The following is a 25037-nucleotide window of genomic DNA, read 5'->3' on the forward strand; positions in this document are numbered from 1 at the left end:
AATTATGACTTTCTTGTTTTCACTATGAGAAAGAGCGTCTCAAACTACTGGATTGAGTAAAAAAGTTAGAAATGATTGTTTGACACCTAAGCCCTCTTTTCATAGACGAGGTCTCATTTATTGAACAATATTATTAAAATTCTATGTTATAGAATATTCAAGTATAAGAATAATTTGCTATAGTAGCAGCTAAAAATTTACAGACCTTTATTGTCAGGCATTATTAATAAAAGAGAAATTCAAAAAGTAGGGGAGAGTCCCCTGTTATGCAGCGGTCCCAGTTGTGCAGCACTTGTGATTTTGTTCATGTTTCTTTATCTATTGATATGAAACTTATGTCAACCTTTGATCACGTTATAAAGGTGCTTTTATACCTACAGTATTATGGTCATGCAATCGGCTGTATAGAATTTTCATGGGGAATCACTGAATTTGATTCGCTCTAACAAATATTCCATTTCCACCGTGAAAATTAAATATTTTTAAAGCCAATCAAATTCAGTGATTCCTCATGAAAATTCAATCCAGCCGATTGCTTGACCAAAATTGTGAGCACTATGTGAAAAAAACGCTGCAATGATATTTCCCGTTTCGTAACAAACTGATTTTTTAACTTGTTTATCAAACGAAACTAACGAGCTTGAAAAATATTTACAACATGTAGAAACTCAACTTTAGTCCTATACTTTAAGATGTAAAATGGATTTTTGTAAAATAATTGAATTGAGAAAAATTATTAAGTCATTTGCAAAATTGTCCCAGACCCTGTTATGCAGTACTTTTTTCTCCGGTTATGCAGCACCCAAAAAAATAGTTTTTTGTAGTTTTATGATCAAATATCGACATTATTTTTATATTTAAGTAATTTAAAAAGCATCTGATTGAATGTTACGGATATTAAAGTAGTTTTGTAATTCACATTATTGTCTCTGTTAAAGGTTTGAGCAGAATAGCTTCATACGAAAGTCGTTCACGAACGAAACACTTATAAAATATAATATAATATATATATTTATAAAATCTGTAAATGTTAAAGGCTTTTATAATAATTAAATTATATAAAAATTTACTTTTATATTTGTATTTCTTCATATTTTTACATTTTTAAGTAATTTTTGGAAGTGCTGCACAACGGGAGTAATAGAATGAAGTGTATTTTAAATAAATATGACACTTAATTTATTCAAATAAGAATTAGTAATAATTAAGTTTATTTGGAATAACTCAATAACCTGCCCCATAGCCAATTATAATAATCTTTTATATAAATTGTGTGGTTGACGATGTGTATCATTTTAGACTGACTGAAAACTCTCTCTTTACAATCATCTCACTATACTAAATATTTGCGTGCGCACATTTACACACACTCTTTCAATTAGGCATCGAGAGCCAAGCAGAGATTTACTCATCACATTCTAACACACCTCCTTAAATCTATGCTTCCAAAAAAATAAAATTAAAACAAAATTTCACTTTAGTTAATTTAGACTTTTTCAAATTTTGAATTTAAACAATTTTTAAAGCTTGTCTAAATATTTCCAATTTATTTCTTCCCAGGGCCTTTGTTAGAATATCGGCGATAGTATTTTCAGATTCGACTTTAAGGATTTCGATAATTTCTTTTTCGCAACACTCATTAACGAAAAGGTAATGTACAGTAGGATGCAAATATGCCTTCCCAGTTGGATCGTGTCGCACTCATATATTTCCATGGAAACATATGAGTGCGACACGATCTAACTAGGAAGGCATATATGCATCCTACTGTACCTCGATATATTTGGAGTTCTTTGTCAAATTTCCAAATTTAGCAATTGCAATAGCCCCAGAGTTATCTTCGTAAATTTTTACAGGTTTATTTAATTTTATCTTAAAGTCTTTTAATAAATTTAGAATTACTCTGACTTCACTGACTGAGTCGGATAAAGCTACATACTCAGCGGCAGTCGAAGATTTGGTTACACTACCTTGTTTTCTAGATTTCCAATATATATTACATTTCCGAAAATTCTGATTAAATACCCGGTTGTAGATTTTCTGTCTACCTTATCTCCCGCCCAATCAGCGTTAACGAAACTGTCAACAACATCTGCGTTTAAATTCTTTTTGTAACTTAGTTTTAAATCTCTTGTGAGATATAAATATTTTAAGATTCTCAACGGGTATTTATAATGTGTCGCTGATAATAATTAAGAATATGATCCATATTGAATCCGCTAGTTTAAATTTTAAAAAAATAACATCAGATTCGTAATCAGCGACACCAAAAACCCCCGAGTAACGAGTTTCAAGCCAATTTGGTCAAATTTTATATGTGTCATCCGCCATATTGAATCCGCCATTTTGAATTTTAAAAAACTAACTTCACATTCGTAATCAGCGACCCCAAAAACCCCCGAGTGACGAGTTTCAAGCCAATTTAAACAACTTTTATATGTGTCATCCGCCATATTGAATCCGCCATTTTTAATTTTAAAAAACTAACTTCACCATCGTAATCAGGGACCTCAAAAACCCTTAGAGCACCTTTAGTTATCAAAAAAATTATACTCAATTTGTTTTAAAAGAGGAGAGAAAAAGTATGTCTATTATAACCTCAATTATTCAAAACCAAATAATTTTGCTTCCTCGTGGAGGAAGCTATGTAGTCCTTTCGTTTATAAAATTTTTAAAAATGGTGAAAACAAATTTTCCTCTATATAGAAACATGTTATATGAGATCCTGATCAATTGTCCGGATGTATGTATGTGTGTGTGTATGTGTGTGTGGATAGTTTTTGTGAACACGATATCTTTAACAGGTTTTAATGGATTTGGGAAAAAATTTGGAAGGCTTATTTAACACATTAATCTCTCAAAAATGACGAGAGGATTCTTAAAAATACCCCAAAAAAAAAATTTTATCGTCTTTTTTCCAAAAATTTTTTTTTAATTGAAAAAATTTTTAAATCGAAAAATTTAAGGTAATATATAATATAATCGTCTTCTTTATGTCAAGATGAATCGATTGATATATATAAAATATAGATTTGATTGAAATTTAAAGAATTAATGAAAGTTAAAAAATCAAAAATTCTCATTTTAGCTAAAAAATGATGTGTTTATTTAAATTCATGTTTATATATGAAATAATTTTATTTCCTGCATTGAAACGAATTGGTTGGTATATATAAAGTATAGATTTGATTTAAAATTTGAGAATTAATAAAAATTGAAAAATCGAAAATTCATATTTTAGCTAAAAAATTTTGTGTTTTTTTAAAATTCAAGTTGATGAATAAAATAATTGAATTCCTTGCATTGAAACGAATCGAGTCGTATATATAAAGTATATGTTACACCTAAAATGAATTACAATTTTCTTAATTTTTCAAAAAATTTAATGAATTTAAATCATTTTTTAACTCGAAATGTTTTAAATCAATTAATTAAATTAGAGGAATTCATTGCTTCCTTCACGAGGAAGCGAATTTTTTGCTTCACATAATGAGGAAGCATAATGTTTATGAAATAAACATAAAGGACCCCCTTCTTGTTTAATTAATTTTTATTGTAGGTTCGAATAAGTTGACTCAAAATCTACTAAGAAAAATGTTTTTTCAAAGAAATACGAGCTGCCACCTTGTGCAGTAATGAATAATAGAGATTTTTTAATGAAACTTCTGACTTCCACGTAAATTTTTAAGGTTATAAAATTATTATTAACGTTTCTGCTTATTTTTCCTGTAATCTGTGTACATCAATCTTTACTCTCCAATAAGATTTATCCTTTAATGTTGTTTCTGCTCAGAGTTCTGCGATTTTGGAACGAAAAAGAGCGAAATCACCCACTGTGTGGCACTATAAAAATCAGGTCTTTTCTTTATTCTTTCGGACCTTCTTGGCTGATTTTGGTTTTTATACAAATTTTCACTCAAATTTCTTTTTCCTTTACCCAGGGTACTATCTTTAAAATTCTTTTCTTCAAAATTTTCTATGAACACGTCCGATTCAGAGCTTTGACTTTCATTTTCTAATCTATATTCGTCTTCATCGTCATAGCAACTTTCATTATTTATCGGCTCCACTGAAACCAACTAAATTTTTGCAATTTTCCACAATTTCAACATGTCGTGCCACCGTAATTCTACCATTTAGTAAAACTCTGTATCCAACGTTTTCATAACCCATCAAAATTCCCACATCTGATTTTCTATCCCATTTTGACTCTCTTTTTTCTTCGGGGACTCTAACGAAAACTTTACTTCCAAACAATTTTAAATTACTCAAATCAGGTCTTTTACCAAAAAATATTTCGAAGGGTGTTTTATTTTCAATAGTACTCTTGGTGAAGGTTCTGTTTTTTAGATAAGTTGTGGTTTTGACTACTTCAGGACAGTACCTAAGATTTACATTTCCTTCGTCTAATAAGCATCTTGCGGAGTTCATAATTGTTCGATTAAATCTTTCGGCTAAACCGTTTAGTTCGTGTACATAGGGTGGACATGGTTCAATAATTATTCCCTTGTTATTTGCTAACTCATAAATATTTTTATTTAAAAACTCCCTCCCATTATCACACCTGAATTTCTTAATTTTTTTTCCTGTTAAATTTTCAATTGTACTCATGTAGTTCTTAAAACAGTCATAAACTTCGGTCTTCGATTTGATTGTATAAATGACAGCTAATTTACTATAATCATCCACTAGGGTAAAGAAATACTTCGAACCATCAAAGCCTGTTGTTTTATGGGGCCCATTTAAATCAGAATGTACTATCTCTAGAATTTCTTTTGCTTTTGTTCGATTATTTTTGAATGGTAAATTATGCATTTTATTTCTCAAACATGTGCCACATTTTAAGAAAATTGGCTCTAACTCATTTGGTAGACCGTCTACCAATTTGTTTTTGCACATGTGATCTAAATAATTAAAGTTTATGTGACCTAGTGTTCTATGTAGTTTTTCTTTCTGGGTTAAATTTTTCTTCTCTGTTTCAGTATTAAGATTTTCTTTCTCAATAATAAAGCTACTCATTTTATAAAGCCCATTTTCTTTACAAGCAATCCCAATCAAATTTTTATTTTTATCATAAATTTCTGCCGTTTCATCAATCGCAATGATTTTGTGTTTATCAGTTACCCTCGCAAAACTAATTAAATTTTTGTCCATGTCTTTCACATAAAATACATTGGATATTGTTATTTCTACTCTTCTTGCGTTAATCATACAATATGTATGAACTTTACCAACTTTCGTACCTTTTAAAATTCGACCGTCTCCGACTTTAACGTTGATAGGATTTTTCAAGATCAAAGATTCACTAAAATAAGAATCATCATTGATTATGTGATCTGAACATCCGCTATCCAATCTATTTTATTTGTATTACAATTGTAGATATTAACATCACTTTCGGTACAATCGTTACTTACAATTTGTGTCAAAAACGAACCTTTAACATCATTTGGTTCGCTGTAACTATACCTAACGTCGTGTGCCTCTGTTGCGTTGTCGTCTCTGCGCTGTTGCCAGCCTCTGCCCCTACTATTGTATCCTCGTTGTCCGTAGCCTCTGCCTCCTCGCCATCCTCCTCGCCCTCGCGTAGGAAGATTTTGTTGCTGTGGAGTCAGCTGATTTCGCGCACCTCCTTGCGGTCCACTTCTACCGACACTTTTTCGCCATTGATTTTTACAACTTCTTATCACATGGCCTGGCTTGTTGCAACCATAACAAATCACATCTTGTTTATTTTCAACTTTAAATGCACTAACTTTTCTTTTACTTGAGTCACTTTTCAGATTAACTTCCCACATAGTTATTTTTCTTTTCAAAAATTCACAATTCCTGTCCTCTTCTTTCATGGCATCGATTAGATCACCAATATAGCTTAGAGAATCCGGCAGTGTTCTAAGCATGTAATTTAACTTCTCTTGTTCGTTGACTTTCCCACCAGCGCTTATCAATTCATTAATTGTCTTCTCAAAGTCGGTGAAGAACGTGCTTGAGTCTTCATAATCTTTTAATTTTAGTTTATCTAGTTTATTTCTGATGCAGATTTGTAGCGCTGTCGATTCCTTTAAATAGAGTTGATCGAATTTTTTTATAATTCCAAAAGCCGTGTCCTCATCGCCAACAAACTCAAACTGGTCATTGGTTATACTTCCGTAAATGTAGTTCATTGCTTTTAGGTTATTTTCGTCCCACTGTCCTTCATTATCCGTGTCGGAAATTACTCGTTTTGCAACTTCATCACATTTTTTCCACTTTAAATACAGTAGTAATCTTTTTTTCCATATATTGTAATCCCGACCATTAAAAACGGGAATCTTGATATCTTCGTTTTTCGACATTTTTTCAACTTTAACTTCCGGTTCAACTTTTAATTTATATACTGCATTATAAATAATTAATACTTCTTTCAATGTTTTTAGAAAACTTTTCCTTAAGTAGTTTCTTTCTTCTTTATTTAGTTCATTTTCCATTTAAAATAAATGAAATCGGTAATATATCAGCAACCATGTGCTCACTTAACCTCAACTTTGCATGAGTATTCACACTTTAATCCTCGTGCATCTGCTGTTTTGAAGGTTCCATTTTTATGCGTTTAACTTCCAACACACAATGTTTAATTTTAGTATATAACTTCACAAAACGTTTTTCATCATATCCAATGTTAGTATTTCAATTTGATATTTTAAAATGCCACGTGGAAAAAAAGATTCATTCCTAACCACGCTCTGCTACCATGTTAAAATGAAGTGTATTTTAAATAAATATGACACTTAATTTATTCAAATAAGAATTAGTAATAATTAAGTTTATTTGGAATAACTCAATAACCTGCCCCATAGCCAATTATAATAATCTTTTATATAAATTGTGTGGTTGACGATGTGTATCATTTTAGACTGACTGAAAACTCTCTCTTTACAATCATCTCACTATACTAAATATTTGCGTGCGCACATTTACACACACTCTTTCAATTAGGCATCGAGAGCCAAGCAGAGATTTACTCATCACATTCTAACAGGGAGTCAAATTTTATTTAATTTGAAAACACTACCTTTTGCAATTTTTTCATAATTCTTCTGCTTTAAAATAAAAAATCTAGTTTCTTAAGCAAAATTTAGGTATTTACACTAGCTTTAAAATGGAACCTCAACAATCAAAATTGGATGATCTAATTAAAAGTTATGGATAAAAAACGAAACCTGCTGTACAACCGGGGACACTCCCTTATAGTTTCACGAAAAAAAGAACAAACATTTGACGACACTTGTAACTAACATGTTACAGAACTATTGTAGATTTGATATAATGCTCTAATTTCAGAAAAGTGTTCTTGATGTTTTCTATAATAAGATAAGAATTCTGCCCTAAAAATGTCAAATTATAGTCTTCTAGCATAGTTCCATAACAGAAAGGGAACAAATTTTTTTAAAAATTATGATAGAAAGGCCTTCAATTTGGCATTAAAATTAGAAATTTGAATTTTTTATACTGCAAGCTGTCTTACCGGGTTACCATTTCAAAATGGCAAATTGAATATTTTTAATGAAATAATACTATTATGAAATCAATGGTATTCAAATCGACTGAATCGGGAATGCTTGATTAACTGTGAATAAATATCTCATAAGCGAATATTGTCTTACTTTATTTTGTAAAAGAATTTTAACTATTTTAAAATAAAAATGCAGAATGTGCATAGTCCAATATCGCAACCAAAAAGTTTTAAAATATTGTAGATTTGCTTGAAACTCATTAATCGGGGGGTTTTAGGGGACGCACTTTAAAAAAAATCTTACGAAATTGGATTTTGTAATTTAAGTAGACTTATTACGTGAATGTTTCGCTATATTGTTACTCGTTTAAAATAACTATATAGTTATTTATACTTATTTTAAATTTATAAATATTGGTCGGGGTATTAGATCCGCCATTTTGAATTTCTTAAATCTAACATCAAATTAAGATTCTACGATCCAAAATATTATAGACTACTTATGGAAATTGAAATTAAATTTAGTCCTTTTCTCTGAGATACTTATATACATGGTTTATGATGGAAATACTAAAAATTAGTTTTGTTGGTAGAAAATAAATGATGGTGGGAAGATAAAAATTTGAATAAAATCAAATGTGTATCGTCAGGGTAGCGACGTTTCGTTGGCCAAGGTTTGCCAACCTCATCAGGCTAAATTTATTAAACACAAAAAACACTTCAATATTTATACAGGTCTAAAGAACATTTTTTAAATTTCGTATAAAAATTAAATTAATTGAACATACCCTACCTGACGATACACATTTGATTTTATTCAAATTTTTACCTTCCCACGATCATTTATTTTCTACCAACATTAATACAATATGGAAGGATTTAATTTTAACTATTTATTAAAAATTAGTTTTGTTAAGAACGGCCAAATGGATTATTTTAATTTTTGTTGCAAAATACTCAGAGAGGTCTCCAGTGTTGGAATCCACAGAAAAATTCCATTTTTTTAAAGTTGGTTTAAGCTCACTGTGTGTATTAATAAAGTTAAAAATACATTAAAAGTGTTTTATTTTATATCACTCTTTTATTTTTTATTAAGTATTATATGGTTATTCTATTCTTAAGTAGCTATTTAATAATTTTATAGAAAAAGGCCCTTCAAGATTTAAAGTCTCCTAAACTAGAACCTGAACGCATACCTCAAACACCGAAGAGAGCAACAGAGGCAAGAGATGCTCGAGAAGTAGCAAAAAAATTAATAAAATCTGGTGTTATTACAGCACCTAAAACTCCAAAACGTTCAGAACAAGCCTTTAAAAGACCTCGAGGACTAGAAAGAAAATTGAATAGTACAGAAAAAACAATATCTTCTTATCAGCCGTTTTCAGCAAATCAGACCGAAGAGGACGAAGTTGAAACGTCCAGAGCAAGAGTTAAAGACTTATATGACAGTTTTGTAAGTGCACAAGATACTGAAAGTAAAACTTCAGTTGAAAAACCTTCTATTGTGAAGACTGAACCTAAACATAGAGGTGGGAATACAATATTTGTATGTGGTTACAAAATTTCTGAAGACTTTTTGAAACGACATTTTCAAACTTTTGGAAATATTGTAAATATATCAATGGAAACTGAAAAAAAGTAAGTAACTTCCTTGTATTCATTAAATTGTTAAAATAATTTAACCCTTAACTGGCACCATGGGTCCAGTAGACCCGAGCATTTTTTCGAGCTCAAATTAATTAATTGAATGTGTAGCTTTTTCTATTTTTTTGTATTTTAATATATTAGTTTGACATATTCTTAATAATTTTGTAAGTTTTTTATACAACTGATTCGATACAAAAGAATAAATTAGCATCAAACATTAATAAATATAAATTTTTAATTTTAACCTAAAAAGTCACATTTTATTCTGCACAGGGACCTTCACGAAAGTCAAATTTTGATTTCGTTTCGATATTTGTAACCAAACGAAAGTAGTAAGTACTTTTAATTCGGTTTGGTAAACGTAAAGAAAGTCGAATAGACTTTTGATTCGGTTTGGTAAACGAACTGAAAGTCGAATGGACTTTTGATTCGGTTTGGTAAACAAAACGAAAGTAAAATGTACTTTTGATTCGGTTTGCTAAATCGAAACGAAAATATGTTGACTTTTGATTTCAATAGTATCCGTCGCTATTTGACTCTAATCTTGAGACTTAAAACGTAAGACTGAAGACGTAATAACTTAGGATGTATAACTTGAATCAGTTAGAGAACCGGAAGTAATCTGACAAAGTTTCGTTTCATTTAAAAACGAAATCAGAAGTACATTCTACATTCGTTTCGTTCACTAAACCGAATCGAAACTAAGTTAACTTTTGATTCTGATTTTGGAATCAAAACTGATCAAACTTGACTTCTGACTCTGATATCCTGATCAGTATCAAAACAAAAATGTTTTTGAATTTTGTTTTGATTCATGAAAGGTCCCTGATTCTGCAAAATAAATACCTTTTTTGCAAGTCCTGCTGTTGAGGTAATTTTTTCCTTAAAGAATAATACATCAAGAGTATAACCTTAAATTTTAAAGTCATGATATTAAAATTGAAATAACTCAAGAATTTTTAAGTAAAAACACGCAATTTTTCGTTTTTATTTTTCACAATTTTTTAACTAACTTAAAATAAATTAATCCCTGTAAAACTAATTACTTTTTAAAAAATACATCATAATAGCTACCTCAGATTAAATTTTTGTGCAAAAATATTCAATACTGGCTGTGCAATACACGTTTGAATACGTCGGGTCCAGCAGACTGGACTGGTTAAGTGATCAAACCACTTTAGAACTTTCAATCAAAAAAAAAATTTTTTTCCTTTAAAAGGTATCTAAGGGTATATAAAATAAGAAACACTATCAATTATAAGTAGAAACACTCGACAGAGGTATTTTCCTATATAATCTAATGTCGTGTCATTTCCACATCATTTTATATCTTGGCTAGCTCCATCAGTAAAATTTAACTAATTTTCAGTAATTTTCACAACTAGTCATTGAAATTCCACTGATTATATGGCACAAGCATTGTAGATTAAAGGTATATTCAATAAATCATAAGTAAAACTTTTAACCTGTTTTTGTCAAATCTACTTTTTTGGAAGTGACCGGAAACAAAACCTTCACAAATTTCAACCGATTTACCTAAAAATTTAACTGTAGCTTCTTAATAACATTATCTTGAGAAAGACGTACAGATTTTTTTTAATTTGCATATTTTTTAAGTTATAAACAATTTAGTGCCTATTTTTTCTAACGCACATACCGAAAGTACATAGATTAATAATAAAGAATGTTAATTTTTCTAAAAACGGTATTTTATTATTAAATTTTAGCGAAAAATATTCTGGTGGTGTTCCAGAAAACTCTAAATCGCTGTTGTCCATTTTTTTAATTAATCAATTACACAATGAACACGCACACAAAAAAGCCGATAAAAATATTACTGATCAACTGAATTGACAGAATGACAACAAACGTACAGAGACGCCAAGCGGAGAAAGTGTACACTATTGTTTATGTGATTATCGATTTTAAATTTGATTCGATATATCGAAATATCAACATTAAATTAAACTTGATATTTCGAATCGATAGTTTGACAGTAAATTAATAATATACGGTTCTTGTTCTTCTTAATGTTCTATAAACAACAGAAATAATAATTGACGTTACGGGAAGGGAAAGTTACATTCCCTCCCTGCTAGTGACGTCACAGGGAGGGAAAGTAACTTTCCCTCCCACTCGCCGGGAAAGACATACTTTTCTCCCCCTTTACAGGTAAGAAATGGTGTACTTTCGGTGCGTGTGTTAGAAAAAATCTGTTTTTTCTTAAAATATTCACTATTTTTGTAAAAATCGATAAAAAAAACCAATTAAAATATATATATACATATTTTCCATTACTTTTAAACTTTTCTTGAAAAAAATTATTAAAATTATGCCTCTTTTTGACGTTCTAGAGTGGTTTAACCCCTTAATAAATTAAATTTACTGGAATTTTAAAATAAGAATAACTAGCTTACGGTATTGGAAAATTTATAAAAAGTTATTATCAATCGCACAGAACATTTTTCAGCTTTTAGGAGTCCTTATTTTCCAATTGTACTATTTTCTTAAACCGATTACAAATTTTCTGGAAATCAAATAAGTCTTTGATAAAATTTAATAAATTAATTCTTTGCTGTATTATTTTGAATCAAAAACGTTTTTGCTTTCTCGTGGAGGACAGCTTAAAAAATTAAAGAATTTTAATGCTTCCTCTAGGAGAAAACCTTACAAGCTCAACAGATATTCTTATAGTAATTTTACAGAAAGAAGTCGTGCTATATGGGTATAATTTTTTTCACCGACTGAACCTCAGAAATTAATATAATTTTAATGTTAAGGGGTTAGTACCACATCTTCGTTATATTTTTCAAACATTTTTTTTTATTACAAAATATATTTTACTTACTTCAAACTTTTTATACATAAAAGAAGGGGTTTTAATCTTTAACGAAGAAAAAGTTTGTCCCCGATGCCGAAAAAAAACTCATATATTTTGAATCTCTGGACACTAAATGAACAAAATTTCAAAGATTCAAAATCGTAACCGATCCTCCTGCATGACTTTTGATGTATTTATTGTTTTTTTATGCATTATAATGAAAAATTGCTTCATTACGATGTGCAGATCAGTTGAAATTACTAGTGCAATTTTTTTATACTTATTAAATGTAAAAATAATAATAATAATACATAACTATAATTTTTGGGAATAAAAGTTGGATGATCAATATTGTAATTTTAAATCCGCACTGTCAACAAAAATAATAAGAGAGTATTTTCCCTAGAACACCGCAGATGCAAACATTAGATTATCCAAATTTTCTATCACTTCTTATTCTTATTAATATACGCAACATTAGTTACTGCTATTGGAATTTGTATTTGTATCGTGTAAGAAAATAAATGATAACAAGTTGGCTAAAATTAGTTCAAAGTTTTGTAGATGTAGTTGATTTATTTTTAATCTATTTAAAAATGACTTATTATTACAAGTTAAATCACGCCTGTTGTCATGATTGAAATATAAAAAAATTTGTGCCTTGTGTGGTAGAAAAATTGTTTGCAAAGACGGTAATTTAGAAACTTTTTTCATCACAGTAAACCAAGAAAAGCTGATCAAAACTTATGAGAATAGAAATTTTTCTTTAAATAATTCAAAATTTTGTATCGAGCATGTGTGTAAATTGTCAAACAATAATATCTGAACTTATGAACGGCAATTCTATCCCTGGAAATTTTAAATTACTTAAAAAAAAACTTTTATTCATAAAAGTTTGGAAGACCTTTTTATGACTTTCTGTGAAGAAAAAAAGGTTTTAAATTACCGTCTTTGCAAACAATTTTTTTATCACATAAGGTACAAACTTTCTACTTTAATCATGACAAAACGCGTGATTAAAAATAAATCAACTACATCTACAAAACTTTGAACTAATTTTAGCCAACTTGTTATCATTTATTTTCTTACACGATACAAATACAAATTCCAATAGCAGTAACTAATGTTGCGTATATTAATAAGAATAAGAAGTGATAGAAAATTTGGATAATCTAATGTTTGCATCTGCGGTGTTCTAGGGAAAATACTCTCTTATTATTTTTGTTGACAGTGCGGATTTAAAATTACAATATTGATCATCCAACTTTTATTCCCAAAAATTATAGTTATGTATTATTATTATTATTTTTACATTTAATAAGTATAAAAAAATTGCACTAGTAATTTCAACTGATCTGCACATCGTAATGAAGCAATTTTTCATTATAATGCATAAAAAAACAATAAATACATCAAAAGTCATGCAGGAGGATCGGTTACGATTTTGAATCTTTGAAATTTTGTTTATTTAGTGGCCAGAGATTCAAAATATGTAAGAGTTTTTTTCGGCATCGGGGACAAACTTTTTCTTCGTTAAAGATAGGTGTGAATTAGAGATTTTTAAAACCTTAAATTAACTTTATTTTATAGTTTACATTTTTTCTGCAAATCTCACCGCAAACTTTTTTTCTATTATTATAAATTACAAGAGTTTCAAATCTGCGGAAAGAATGAAATTTTAACTGACATTTGTACCATGATAACATGTAGCTGAAGTAAGAGACGTCACAATTAGTCTCACAAAACGCTCACAGCGCCACGCAAGCAATATTACATAGGCGTCGCAAGCGGGCAATAATCCATACACTAATGTTATTCTATTCAAAACCTCATATTAAACAAATGATTATTTAAACATTTTAACACATAAAAGCTAACAATTTAAAAACTCTTACGTATAAAAAAGTAAAACAGAAATTATGACATTTATTTTTAAATTAATAAGGGGGTCATATTTAAGGTTATTATGCGCAATGATAGTAAAATTCAAATTTAACATTTATGCATAATTAATAACAATTAAATTGCTTCGACCAAAAATTTTATTTTTCCTACGCATTCGCACATTAAATATGAACAAATTTATGCAATAAAAGTTTAAAAAAAGTTCTAGTATATCAATTAATTTTCATAAAAACTATCTTGGCGCGAAGATTTTGAACTAAAAACTCAACAATTATGCATAAATAATAACAATTAAATTGCTTCGTCCAAAAATTTTATTTTTCCTACGCATTCGCACATTAAATATGAACAAATTTATGCAATAAAAGTTTAAAAATAGTTCTAGGATATCAATTAATTTTCATAAAAACTATGGTGGCGCGACGATTTTGAAAAAAAAATTGAATATTTATGCTAAAATAATAACAATTAAATTGCATAAATATTCAATTTTTTTTTCAAAATCGTCGCGCCACCATAGTTTTTATGAAAATTAATTGATATCCTAGAACTATTTTTAAACTTTTATGGCATAAATTTGTTCATAGTTAATGTGCAAATGCGTAGGAAAAATAAAATTTTTGGTCGAAGCAATTTAATTCTTATTATTTATGCATAATTGATAAGTTTTTAGTTCAAAATCTTCGCGCCACCATAGTTTTTATGAAAATTAATTGATATCCTAGAACTTTTTTTTAATCTTTTATTGCATAAATTTGTTCATATTTAATGTGCGAATGCGTAGGAAAAATAAAATTTTTGGTCGAAGCAATTTAATTGTTATTATTTATGCATAAATGTTCATTTTTTTGTTCAAAATATTTGCGAAAAACAATTTTAATAAAAATTAAGTGATATTCTAGAATTGCGTAAATTTTTTATTATTTAATGTAAAAATTACAAGAAATATAAAATTTTTTGTTAAAATTATGTAAGTGTTATTAATTATGCATAAATGTTAAATTTGAATTTTACATACTATCGTTGCGCATAATAACATTTAATATAACCCCCTAACTAATTTAAAATAAATGTCATAATTTATGTTTTGTTTATATTGTTAGCTTTTATGTGTTAAAATGTTTAAATAATCATTTGTTTAATATGAGGTTTTGAATAGAATAACATTAGTGTATGGATTATTGCCCGCTTGCGACGCCTATGTAATATTGCTTGCGTGGCGCTGTGAGCGTTTTGTGAGACGAATTGTGACGTCTCATACTTCAGCTACATCGACTGAAGAAATAAACTTAAGCAAAAAGTCCACTGTTTCCACTTCTTATGATGTTTATTAAATTATTTCTATAATCTACACATAAAACTACGTAAAAATAGTAAATTTGAAGCTCTTTAGATAAAACTTTCCGTTATTGGGAGAAAATTCATGATTTTTTCTAAAATTATCAGTTTTTTCTTGACAGCTCCAGAAAAATCAACTCCAATCATCCTCGCTATATTTTTTTTGTAATCTACACGTAAAAATACGTCGAAATATATAAATTTGCATCACTTTAGATAATCTTTTTTCGTTTTTTGCGGAAAAATACATTTTTTTTTTAAATTTATCATTTTTCTTCAAAAATTTGATAAAAAATGATCATCAACTCCAATCGCGCCTACATTTTTTTCCCTGTATTTTTCACGCAAAAATATAGATTTACAGCAAATATAAACAGTTTGGGTTGAATATTGTGTGCGCTAAGGAGAATAAATCATTTTTTTCGAAATTTTTTATTTTTCCTTGACAACGCACAGTGGCCGATTTCTCGAAAAACCTGGCCAAAAATCGAAAAATGATATGATTTCAACCAAAATTGGTATACCCATGTTTTTTGGGCTTCTGAATTCAAATTTTACATTGGTTGTGTCAAATTCAAAATGGCGGATCCAAAATGGCCGTTTAGATTTTAAAAAACTTTGCTGAAAATCGAAAAATGATGCGATTTCAACCAAAATTGGTATACCCATGTTTTTTGGGCTTCTGAATTCAAATTTTACATTGGCTGTGTCAAATTCAAAATGGCGGATCCAAAATGGCCGTTTAGATTTTAAAAAACTTTGCTGAAAATCGAAAAATGATGCGATTTCAATCAAAATTGGTATACCCATGTTTTTTGGGTTTCTGAATTCAAATTTTACATTGGTTGTGTCAAATTCAAAATGGCGGATCCAAAATGGCCGTATAGATTTTAAAAAACTTTGCTGAAAATCGAAAAATGATGCGATTTCAACCAAAATTGATATACCCATGTTTTTTGGGCTTCTGAATTCAAATTTTACATTGGTTGTGTCAAATTCAAAATGGCGGATCCAAAATGGCCGTTTAGATTTTAAAAAACTTTGCTAAAAATTAAAAAATGGTACGATTTTAACCAAACTTAGTATACTTACGTTTACTGGGTTTCTGAAATCAAATTTTACATTTGTTTTATCAAATTCAATATGGCGGATCCAAAATATTTGCTGGTATTATAAAATTGCGTAAATGTGTTAGAGCTTATTTTTTTTAAATTACAGACAGTGCTTAAATTTTAGTTTAAAGCGAATGCGAATGAAGAAAAAGTCAGTCTTTCACGTTCAGTTGCACCGCCGGCCGGTGCAACGCGCTGTCGGTAAACCGCGCTTAGTGAAATAAAAAGTGATACCAAAACTGCAGGGGCAGCTTGGGGCAACTGATTTCAATTAAAATGAATTAAAAATATATTCTAGTTTATGATAATACCAGGTAGAGCGCGGATATCGGTGGATTTCACAACTATTTTCTTGATTTACGTTGATAAAACAATACAAAAATCGTCGCCATGAATAGCGATGTTTAATGTCATTTTTTAAAAACTGTACGTTTTAAATGTGATTATAAATACATTCAACATATTTCATACACCTTTGTTAATAATTCCCAAAAAAAGATATTCAAAAATCTGCTGTATATTAGTATATTTTCACTATTTTAACTGTGACGAAAATTTATAGTTATGAAACGTTCTGAGTAAATCTCTGGCAAAGATCACTTTTACTTGTTCACATAATAAATTGGTGATAAAAAAAGTGTAATTTTTTTTCGCAAAATTATGCAGTGAACCCTCCTTTATAATATTCAACAATAAAAAGTATAAATTTCTAAAAAAATTTTTTTGACTTTTGGCCAGGTTTTTCGGGAAATCGGCCACTGTGCAACGCTGTGTAAAATGATCCGAATCAAGTTCGCTATATTTTTCCTGTAATTTTCACGTAAAAATACGTAAGTGTACCAAATTTGAGCTCTTTATGTCAAAAGATGTGGCTGCTAGGAGGGGGGGGGGGGGGTAATTTTTTTTAGGTATTTTTCGTAAAAATTCATGGTTTTTCCTTGACAACGCTATGATAATCAACTCCAATCATGCTCGCTATATTTTTTTGTAATCTTCACGTAAAAATACATAGGTGTACCAAATTTCAGCCCTCCAGATAAATTCGTGTGGCCGCTAGAGAGGGGGTACACGATTTCAAAATAACCGATATTAATAGGGTTCCGAACCGAGTACGGAACCCTAAAAAGACCTATTTTTTATGTTTAACTAATCAGGACACAAATTTGTAATATATTATGACAAATTTTAAAGACTAATGAATTAAAAAAAATTCTACCCCTATCTTAGTTCAAAAATACCATTAAAACATCCCTCAATTCAAAATATCCATATATTTCTATTTTGTAATTTTATATAGCCGTAAAAAATTATAAGAACATAACTATTTATGTTTTTTTTAAATTACTAAAATTTTGATACAAAACCACCCTGTATAGTAATACCCTGTTGATACACTGAAAAAAAATAGTATTGAATCAAGAAAATTTTACTTGCTTCAAGTAAACCGTGGAATTGAATAGGGACAAGTCAATTACGGCATTGGTTCAAGTAAACGATTGTCTTGAGATAGTATATTTGGGACGAGAGCATATATTCTTGATCCAAGAAAATATGGAATTCGAGCAATATATTAATCAACTTGTAACAAATGTAAAATACATTAAAGGAAGAAAATATTTTCTTGTTCTGAGAATATATGTAGTCAAATAAATTGTTTCATTTGATTCATTCAAATCTTTGCAATATTGGATCAAGTAAGACAAGATTTAAATCAAAATATTATTTATATTGTGAGGAGACCATATGTTCTTGGTCCAAGAAAATATGGAATTCGTCTAAGAAGTTTATTGACTTCTAAGAAATGTAAAATATATTAAGTCAAGGTCATATATATATTAACTCAAGAAAATATTTTCTTGACTTGAGAAAACTTATGGAGTTGAACCAAAAAAATATTTTTCCAATACAAGTAAATATTTACTTGAATTTACCCCCCTCCCCTCCTACACTCCTTCCTTATCCCACCATGTCTAATTCTTAAGTCAAACATTTTTATTTATTATTAACATTCATATTTTTTATTATTTATTTAAATAATGTTTATTTTACATACACATTTATATTTAATTAATACTTAACACAACTAAAACAAGTATACCTTGAATGAAAATTTTTCACGGTCCGAGGAACTGAACCCGAGTTGCGCGCACCAAAGGCAGTAACGTAGACCACTATGCCATCCTGACCCAATTGATGGTTTTCAAAAACTCCTATTTAAGTTTCACATCCATTTGGAGAGAAATATTTTCTGGGATCAAGAATACGGGATTTGTATTAAGTAAAAAATTAATTCAAAGCAAATGCATAAAACTATTTGATTCAAGAAATGAAAATTAATTAGATTAACCTAATATTCTTGATTGAATACTTTTTGGTACTTCGGGAAAATAAAATATTGGGTTGCGATAATAACATATTTACTTCTGCCAAATACTAAATTCTTAATTCAAGAACTATGCGTTAATCAAGTTAATTAATTAAATAAAAAATATTTTCAAGGAAACAAAAAAATGATTTCCTTCAAGATTATATCACTATTTCAACTGAAAAAATAAATTATTTCATTTAAGATAATATAATATTATTTCTAGAAATTGAATTAATGCTTAAAGTATATTAAACACTTGGATTGATTAATGTTTAATTTAATTTAATTTGCGACTTTACGTAGCTGATGCGCGCGCAGTGAACGCTCGTAGTAAATCAGCGTGCTTAAGTTTGGAAAAAATATTTCAGTTAAAAAAATTTCTTTAGTTCAAAACGTTCCAAAATCATTTTTTCTTAAAATCAATTTATTGGAGCGAGCGTGAGTGGGACAACGAACATTAAACGAAATTATTTGAAGATACTTGATTTATTTAATATAAACGTATAAAAGGAAATTGACTGAATTGAATTGTTACAGTAATCGTTTTAGACTTTGTGAGAATTATAGATGTGTGAGTGTAGTGCATGTATATACGACATAAGAGTCCTCTATAAGAGATAAAACAGTAAGGGCGCGAATATCAAACACCAACACAATTAAATTTTTCTATTAAATAAATTTTATTTTTGACTTAATAAGTGATTTTATAAAATGATTTCTTTGATTCAATCAAATCATTTTTATGTGTGTAGATAATCGTATTTTTCAATAATGAGTATTCTTAATCAAATAGCGTTACTTTTCAGATACACAAAAAAATATTTTTCCTATTCTAATAACAATATTTTCTTTATATATGTACGTATACTTACTGAACAACTCGAATAAATAAATTAGGGAATCAAACTTATAATATGTATACAAGTTTATATTATTGCTTCAGGAAAATTGCTTGATTGCATCACTTAATTCGACCGAGAAAATAAATTATTTCAATTAAGGGAATATAATATTTATTCAAGAAATTCAATGTTTTTGAAACATGATAATATAGAAATGCACTAAGAACAATGAAAATTCAATTTAATTAACGTTTATTTCAAACAATATAATTTTTTATCAGGTTTAAACAAATATTTAATTATATTAATCTTCTTATTTTCTTGGCTCAAAACTATAAGTGTTGGATTAAGTAAAAAAATGTTTTAAAGGAAACAAAAAATTGATTTGATTCAATTGTATGACTTAATTCTACTGAGAAAATTAATTATTTTAATTAAGAGAATATAATATTCTTTTAAGAAATTCCATGTTTTTGAAACACGATTATATAGAAATGCACTAAGTAGATAGAATATTTAGTTTAATTCGTGTTTATTTCAAGCAATATAACTTTTTATATAATTTAAACAAATATTTAGTTATATTAATATTCTGATTTTCTTGTCTCAAGACTATGAGTGTTGGATTAAGTAAAAACTGTTTTTAAAGTGAACAAAAAAGTGATTTGATTCAAGAAACTAAACGACTCCACGTACTTTACTTAACATAAGAACATAATATTCTTATCTCAATACTTTTTGGGACTTCGTGCAAGTAAAATATTTTTTTTGAAAGAATAACATTATTTGCTTGTATGGAACTCACATTTTCTTATGTCAAGTACATTGCCCAATGCTAATAACTACTTGGCACAAGAAAATAAATTTCTTCCATTAAGATGATATTGGCTTGATTCAAGTAAAGTATCTCAAGTAAATGCATTTACTTGATTCAATGAACTTTTTTTTTCAGTGTAGATATCAACTCTTTGAATCAAATACTAACCTACATAATGTCAAAATTTCTTTCAGGGAATCGTTTAAAATGTAGCATTGTTCCAGATGAAATTTTTATTTCTCCAAATAGATATAATCCAAAACTACCCCTAGATGTCAGATAATATAACTCCCATCTAATCTCAAAAAAAATTAAAAGTTATTTCTGAAATAAACCAATGAAAGCAAATATCTTTCCAGAAAATATAGTATAATTTAGTATTACAAATTTTAAAAAATTAAAATTTTAATATACTTATAACGAGTTTAACAAATCAAAGATATTAATTTTTCGAAAATCTTTGTACCAATCGACCTAGAACTATTAGTCCTTATTTGTTGTTACAATAGCTTGTTTGTGAAATAAAAGGGGTCTGCAAAAAAAAAGTTGTTTAATGTTTTATAATTGTTGTGATTTCACGTGTAAATATTGTCCGCAGATTTTTTCGCAAAATATTTAATAGATTAAGCTAAAATTTTGTAAAGAACCCAAAAACAGTATAAGGTAGTTGTCATGTGTCAGATTATACTAATATTTTATCAAAAAATGTATTCTTAACAAATTCCATATTTGAGGAAATGATCAAAATCGTATTGCTGACATATTGAATTTTCCTCAAATATGTAATTTTTTACAAAATATTAATAAACATGACAACAAATTCTTATACTATTTTTGAGTTCTCCACAAAATTTTAACTCAATCTATCAAGTATTTTGCGAGAAAACCTGCGGAGAATATTAACATGTGAAATTTGATTCGAAAGTTATTCATTTACGAAGTTATTGTATGTACTTAAAAACAAAAGTCTAAAATTCTCATTTCGTTTGACACAGCGGTTTAAGAAAATTTTTTGTCACTGAGAAAAAAGAAGCAGCCCTTTGCGTAATTCACGATTCAGTAGTATATCTTTTAATGGAATTTTTTTATATTGCAGTCGAGGATTTATAACTTTTGATAAAACTGATGCTGCAGAAAGAGCAATTAATGAAATGGATGGTAGTATGGTTTCATCAATTCAATTAAAAGTATCATTGGCAAGGAGACAACCAATAATTGAACCAATGAACGATGCAACTTCCAGTTCCATGTGGTCTTCAGCTGCAGCTAATTATTCGCAAAAAAGTGCACACAAAGACAGACGAGATCTTAAGATCTATGACGAAGAAATTTTTCAGTAGTCCAGTTTCTTAGAAATTTAAATAACAATGTTACTATAATAAATAAATATATAATTTTTACCTTATATATTTGATTTATGTCTTTTATTACAAATAAATTTTTTAGTAGATACTATTATATATTAAGTTGGCTTTCGTGAAATACGAGCCAAGCATTCTTCCACGAATTCCATCGGGTCATGTATAAGAGGAAGAAATAGCTTTACTTCTTTTTTTTTTTTGTTTAAGCTGTACTTATTCGATCAAATTTTATTTAATTTATTAATTTTATGAGACCAGTATTACACATGAAGATCAGGATTAATTATTGTCTTCAAGGGATCTACCCAATTGATATATAAGGTTTTACACTTAAGTGGGACTCGTCTAAATGCACTTTTTTCAAGATTTTTTTTTACAAAAAAGTAGTAAAGTTTATGGAAATAAAATAAAGCATATCATGGATAACATCACCCAGAGCAAGTAAAAAATAGAGTCTATTTTAATAATTTATTTTAAGAAAACGGTACAGTATTGAAAAATATTCTATAGATAGTTGTTTGGAAAATTAATTACCTTTAATTTAAAAAAAAGAAAATTAAAATCCGTCCACTGGAACCAAAGATATTTACATTTAAGTAAAACGATTTTTTTTCATAGTGGGAAATGTAAATTATAAAAATATTGAAAAAGGGAGCAACTACGATTTTAAGGTTTAGAGATTTGAAATCCGTAAAAGATTAGTAAACATTCCACATAATCCAATATTGGTTACATTTGTGAGAAATTTACGCTCTTGTATCAAATAAAAAAAAAAATTCTTAAATTAAAACTCTTAAAAAATCTGCAATTTTTTCTTTTTTTGAAAAAGAAAAAAAGTAATCGATTTTGAAAAAAAGTCAAAAATTATTTTTTATTTTCAAAAAAGGGTCAAATGCAGCTACAGGATTTTTACCTCATATATACATTCCTATATTCATTTTTCTGATAATTATTTGCATGAATATATTTTAAAGTGATAAATTACCCGATTTTAAAGAAAAAATCAAATTTTTTAAGAAGGGACTGATGGGTTATTTTTATTTTTGCTCGAAATATCGTTTTTTTGTTCTATAATACAATCCTGAAAGAAAATCTTGGTTGTTTTGATTTTTGATAATAATTCGTTTAAGAAGTGATGAAACTTGTTCCAATGTGTTATGCTGAATGTTTTCAATTTCCTGTACAGGAACTGATGAGAACTGATAGGAGTTCAGCTACAGATCTAGTACAGAAAAATGTTCAAGATCTTGTTTCAACTTGCATAATAATTTGTACGTAATATATGAGTATATCATTATATCGTATATCGTATATCATCTACAATCGTAATTTTAAGTAATGGCATGAGTTTTATACAAGTCATTTATATATTTTTTACAAGTCAGAGATTAGTTGTAATGTTAATACTTTTTGTTTTTATGTATAGACAATAATAAAAAATTATTCTTTATGTTTCATTACACTTTTCTTTTCGACCCACTGTTTAAGCATTTTGTGAAGTAGATAAAAATTTATACAATTACAATTTGAATCTCTTCCTTTAATTGGGAACTTAAGGTAACAGTACAATTTATCTATTAAGGTTAGAGATTTTGGATTTCCTCATCTTCTTTTCCACCAAGAATTTCTTCACTATCTTGTCTATCAATCGCTATAAAAGTTGCTGCAAAACCTTTGTTTGCTACAGTATCATCTGTTCTGAATCGTATTAACAATGCTTCGTTCATTGAGATAATGTCAGATGTATTCTGTAATAAAAAAAAAATATTTAAATATTTTTAAGAATAATTAATTTAAATAATATTGCTTAAATTGAGCGTGAATAATTGATTAATGATTGATTATTTGTTTCCTTTATATTGAATACGTTTAAACCCAAGTAACACGTAATATTACTGTAATATTATAGTAATATTACAAAAATTTTTAAAAATATTTAAAAATATTTTACTGATTAATTCTTATCTTCTTATGTTTTATCATAAAAACTTTGAAATTTTTATGTATTTCAAATAAACGTGTAATATTGCCGTAATATTTCAGTAATATTGCTATAATATTACAATAATATTAACCGGTAATACCACAAGGCGGGCATTTTAATATTACTGTAATATTACGTGCTACTTGGAAAACTTAATAAGAATTTAAAAATTATTGAAGACATAAAGGAAAGTATCTTATTCTGTATAGTAATATAAATATAACTTTAAAATTTATTTTAGGAAATGAAATTTTGCATACTGTGTTGCCGCATAAACGACCAAAACTTGGACTTGAAGAATCTAAACCTGAATGAATTTCAACAAAATCATAACTGCATTCTAGTTCATCTTCTAAATTGAAAGATATGAATGCAAGGTGAACATTTTTGCCATTTGGGGCTTCAATAATCCAATCACAATCAGTTTTAGGATCATAATTATGCGTGCCATATTTAGCATGGGAATATAAGTAATTTACTTGCTCTGTTGCAACTAAATGACCTCCACAGGCTGTAATAAACAAAATAGAAAATTTTTAATTCCTTTTGTTACATTAAAACACTTTTATTTCTTAAAGATAATAATATTCACCAGTCATATGTGTAGCCAAGAAACCTTTTCTTTGAACTGAAGAGTCACTTTTAAATATCATATACATTTGATTTCCAGTAGCCAAAATAGGATAAGGCTCTTTATTACCACAGAAACGACCTAATATATGACTGTCTGGAGAATCACCATCATAAATAACAACATGGTCATATGCACACTCCTGGTGAGGTTCCATTTCAAACACTTTGAAAATCTAAAATGAAAGGAATGAAAGAGTTAATATGTATTTAAAATACTGTTTGTTACACATATAGTGACAGAACTGATCTGAACAATGATGTACACTTGAAAAAAATGTTGTTGACTTTTTTTAATTACATCAGATTTGATTGAAATTTGTTACTCGGAGGATTTTGGGATCGCAGATTACCAATCCGATGTCAGTTTATCAAAATTAAAAATGTCAGATCTATTATGGAAAACTTTTTCTTAAATTCATTGCAAATTTGCTTAAACAGCGGTATTCAGGATCGCCAAAACAAAATTTGATGTCACATTTTTGTAACATACAGGAACCTGCGAGAGATCTTAAGTACAACCCGGCTGAAAAAATTTGTACAAGAAAATGTACAAGTTCTTGTACATGTTCATTAATGAACTTATACATTTTCTTGTACATGTTCGAGTAATGTTCTTGAACAAGTTCAGCATCCGGAATTGAGACATGTTCTTGTACCAGAACTTGTACAAGATCCTGGACAAGAAAATATACTTGTACAAGAAAATGTACATATTCT

General features: G+C 28.4%; 2 protein-coding genes across 6 annotated transcripts in view; one reads left to right on the plus strand and one right to left on the minus strand.

Moving 5' to 3' along the window:
• Window positions 1–21747, plus strand: part of LOC127284391 (negative elongation factor E) — a 41636-nt gene extending 19889 nt beyond the window's left edge. Inside the window, exons 2-3 of the mRNA XM_051309793.1 lie at window positions 8637–9130; window positions 21439–21747. Of these exons, the coding sequence (XP_051165750.1) occupies window positions 8637–9130; window positions 21439–21682 (738 nt within the window). The 3' untranslated portion in view covers window positions 21683–21747. The remainder of the gene's footprint in view (window positions 1–8636; window positions 9131–21438) is intronic.
• A 410-nt stretch (window positions 21748–22157) lies between these two features.
• The window catches only part of LOC127284386 (tolloid-like protein 2), a 228910-nt gene continuing 226030 nt past the window's right edge, over window positions 22158–25037 (minus strand). For 4 of the 5 annotated variants that reach the window (XM_051309786.1, XM_051309787.1, XM_051309788.1 and 1 more), the window contains 3 exons: window positions 24280–24493; window positions 23948–24198; window positions 22158–23451 (listed from right to left, as the gene is read on the minus strand). In XM_051309786.1, the coding sequence (XP_051165743.1) occupies window positions 23287–23451; window positions 23948–24198; window positions 24280–24493 (630 nt within the window). In that variant the 3' untranslated portion in view covers window positions 22158–23286. The remainder of the gene's footprint in view (window positions 23452–23947; window positions 24199–24279; window positions 24494–25037) is intronic. The other variant, XR_007843472.1, reaches the window with a different exon arrangement.

Source organism: Leptopilina boulardi, unplaced genomic scaffold (assembly GCF_019393585.1).
Source record: "Leptopilina boulardi isolate dan_hultmark-lab unplaced genomic scaffold, ZJU_Lbou_2.1 LbouV2_324, whole genome shotgun sequence".
NCBI classification, from domain to species: domain Eukaryota; kingdom Metazoa; phylum Arthropoda; class Insecta; order Hymenoptera; family Figitidae; genus Leptopilina; species Leptopilina boulardi.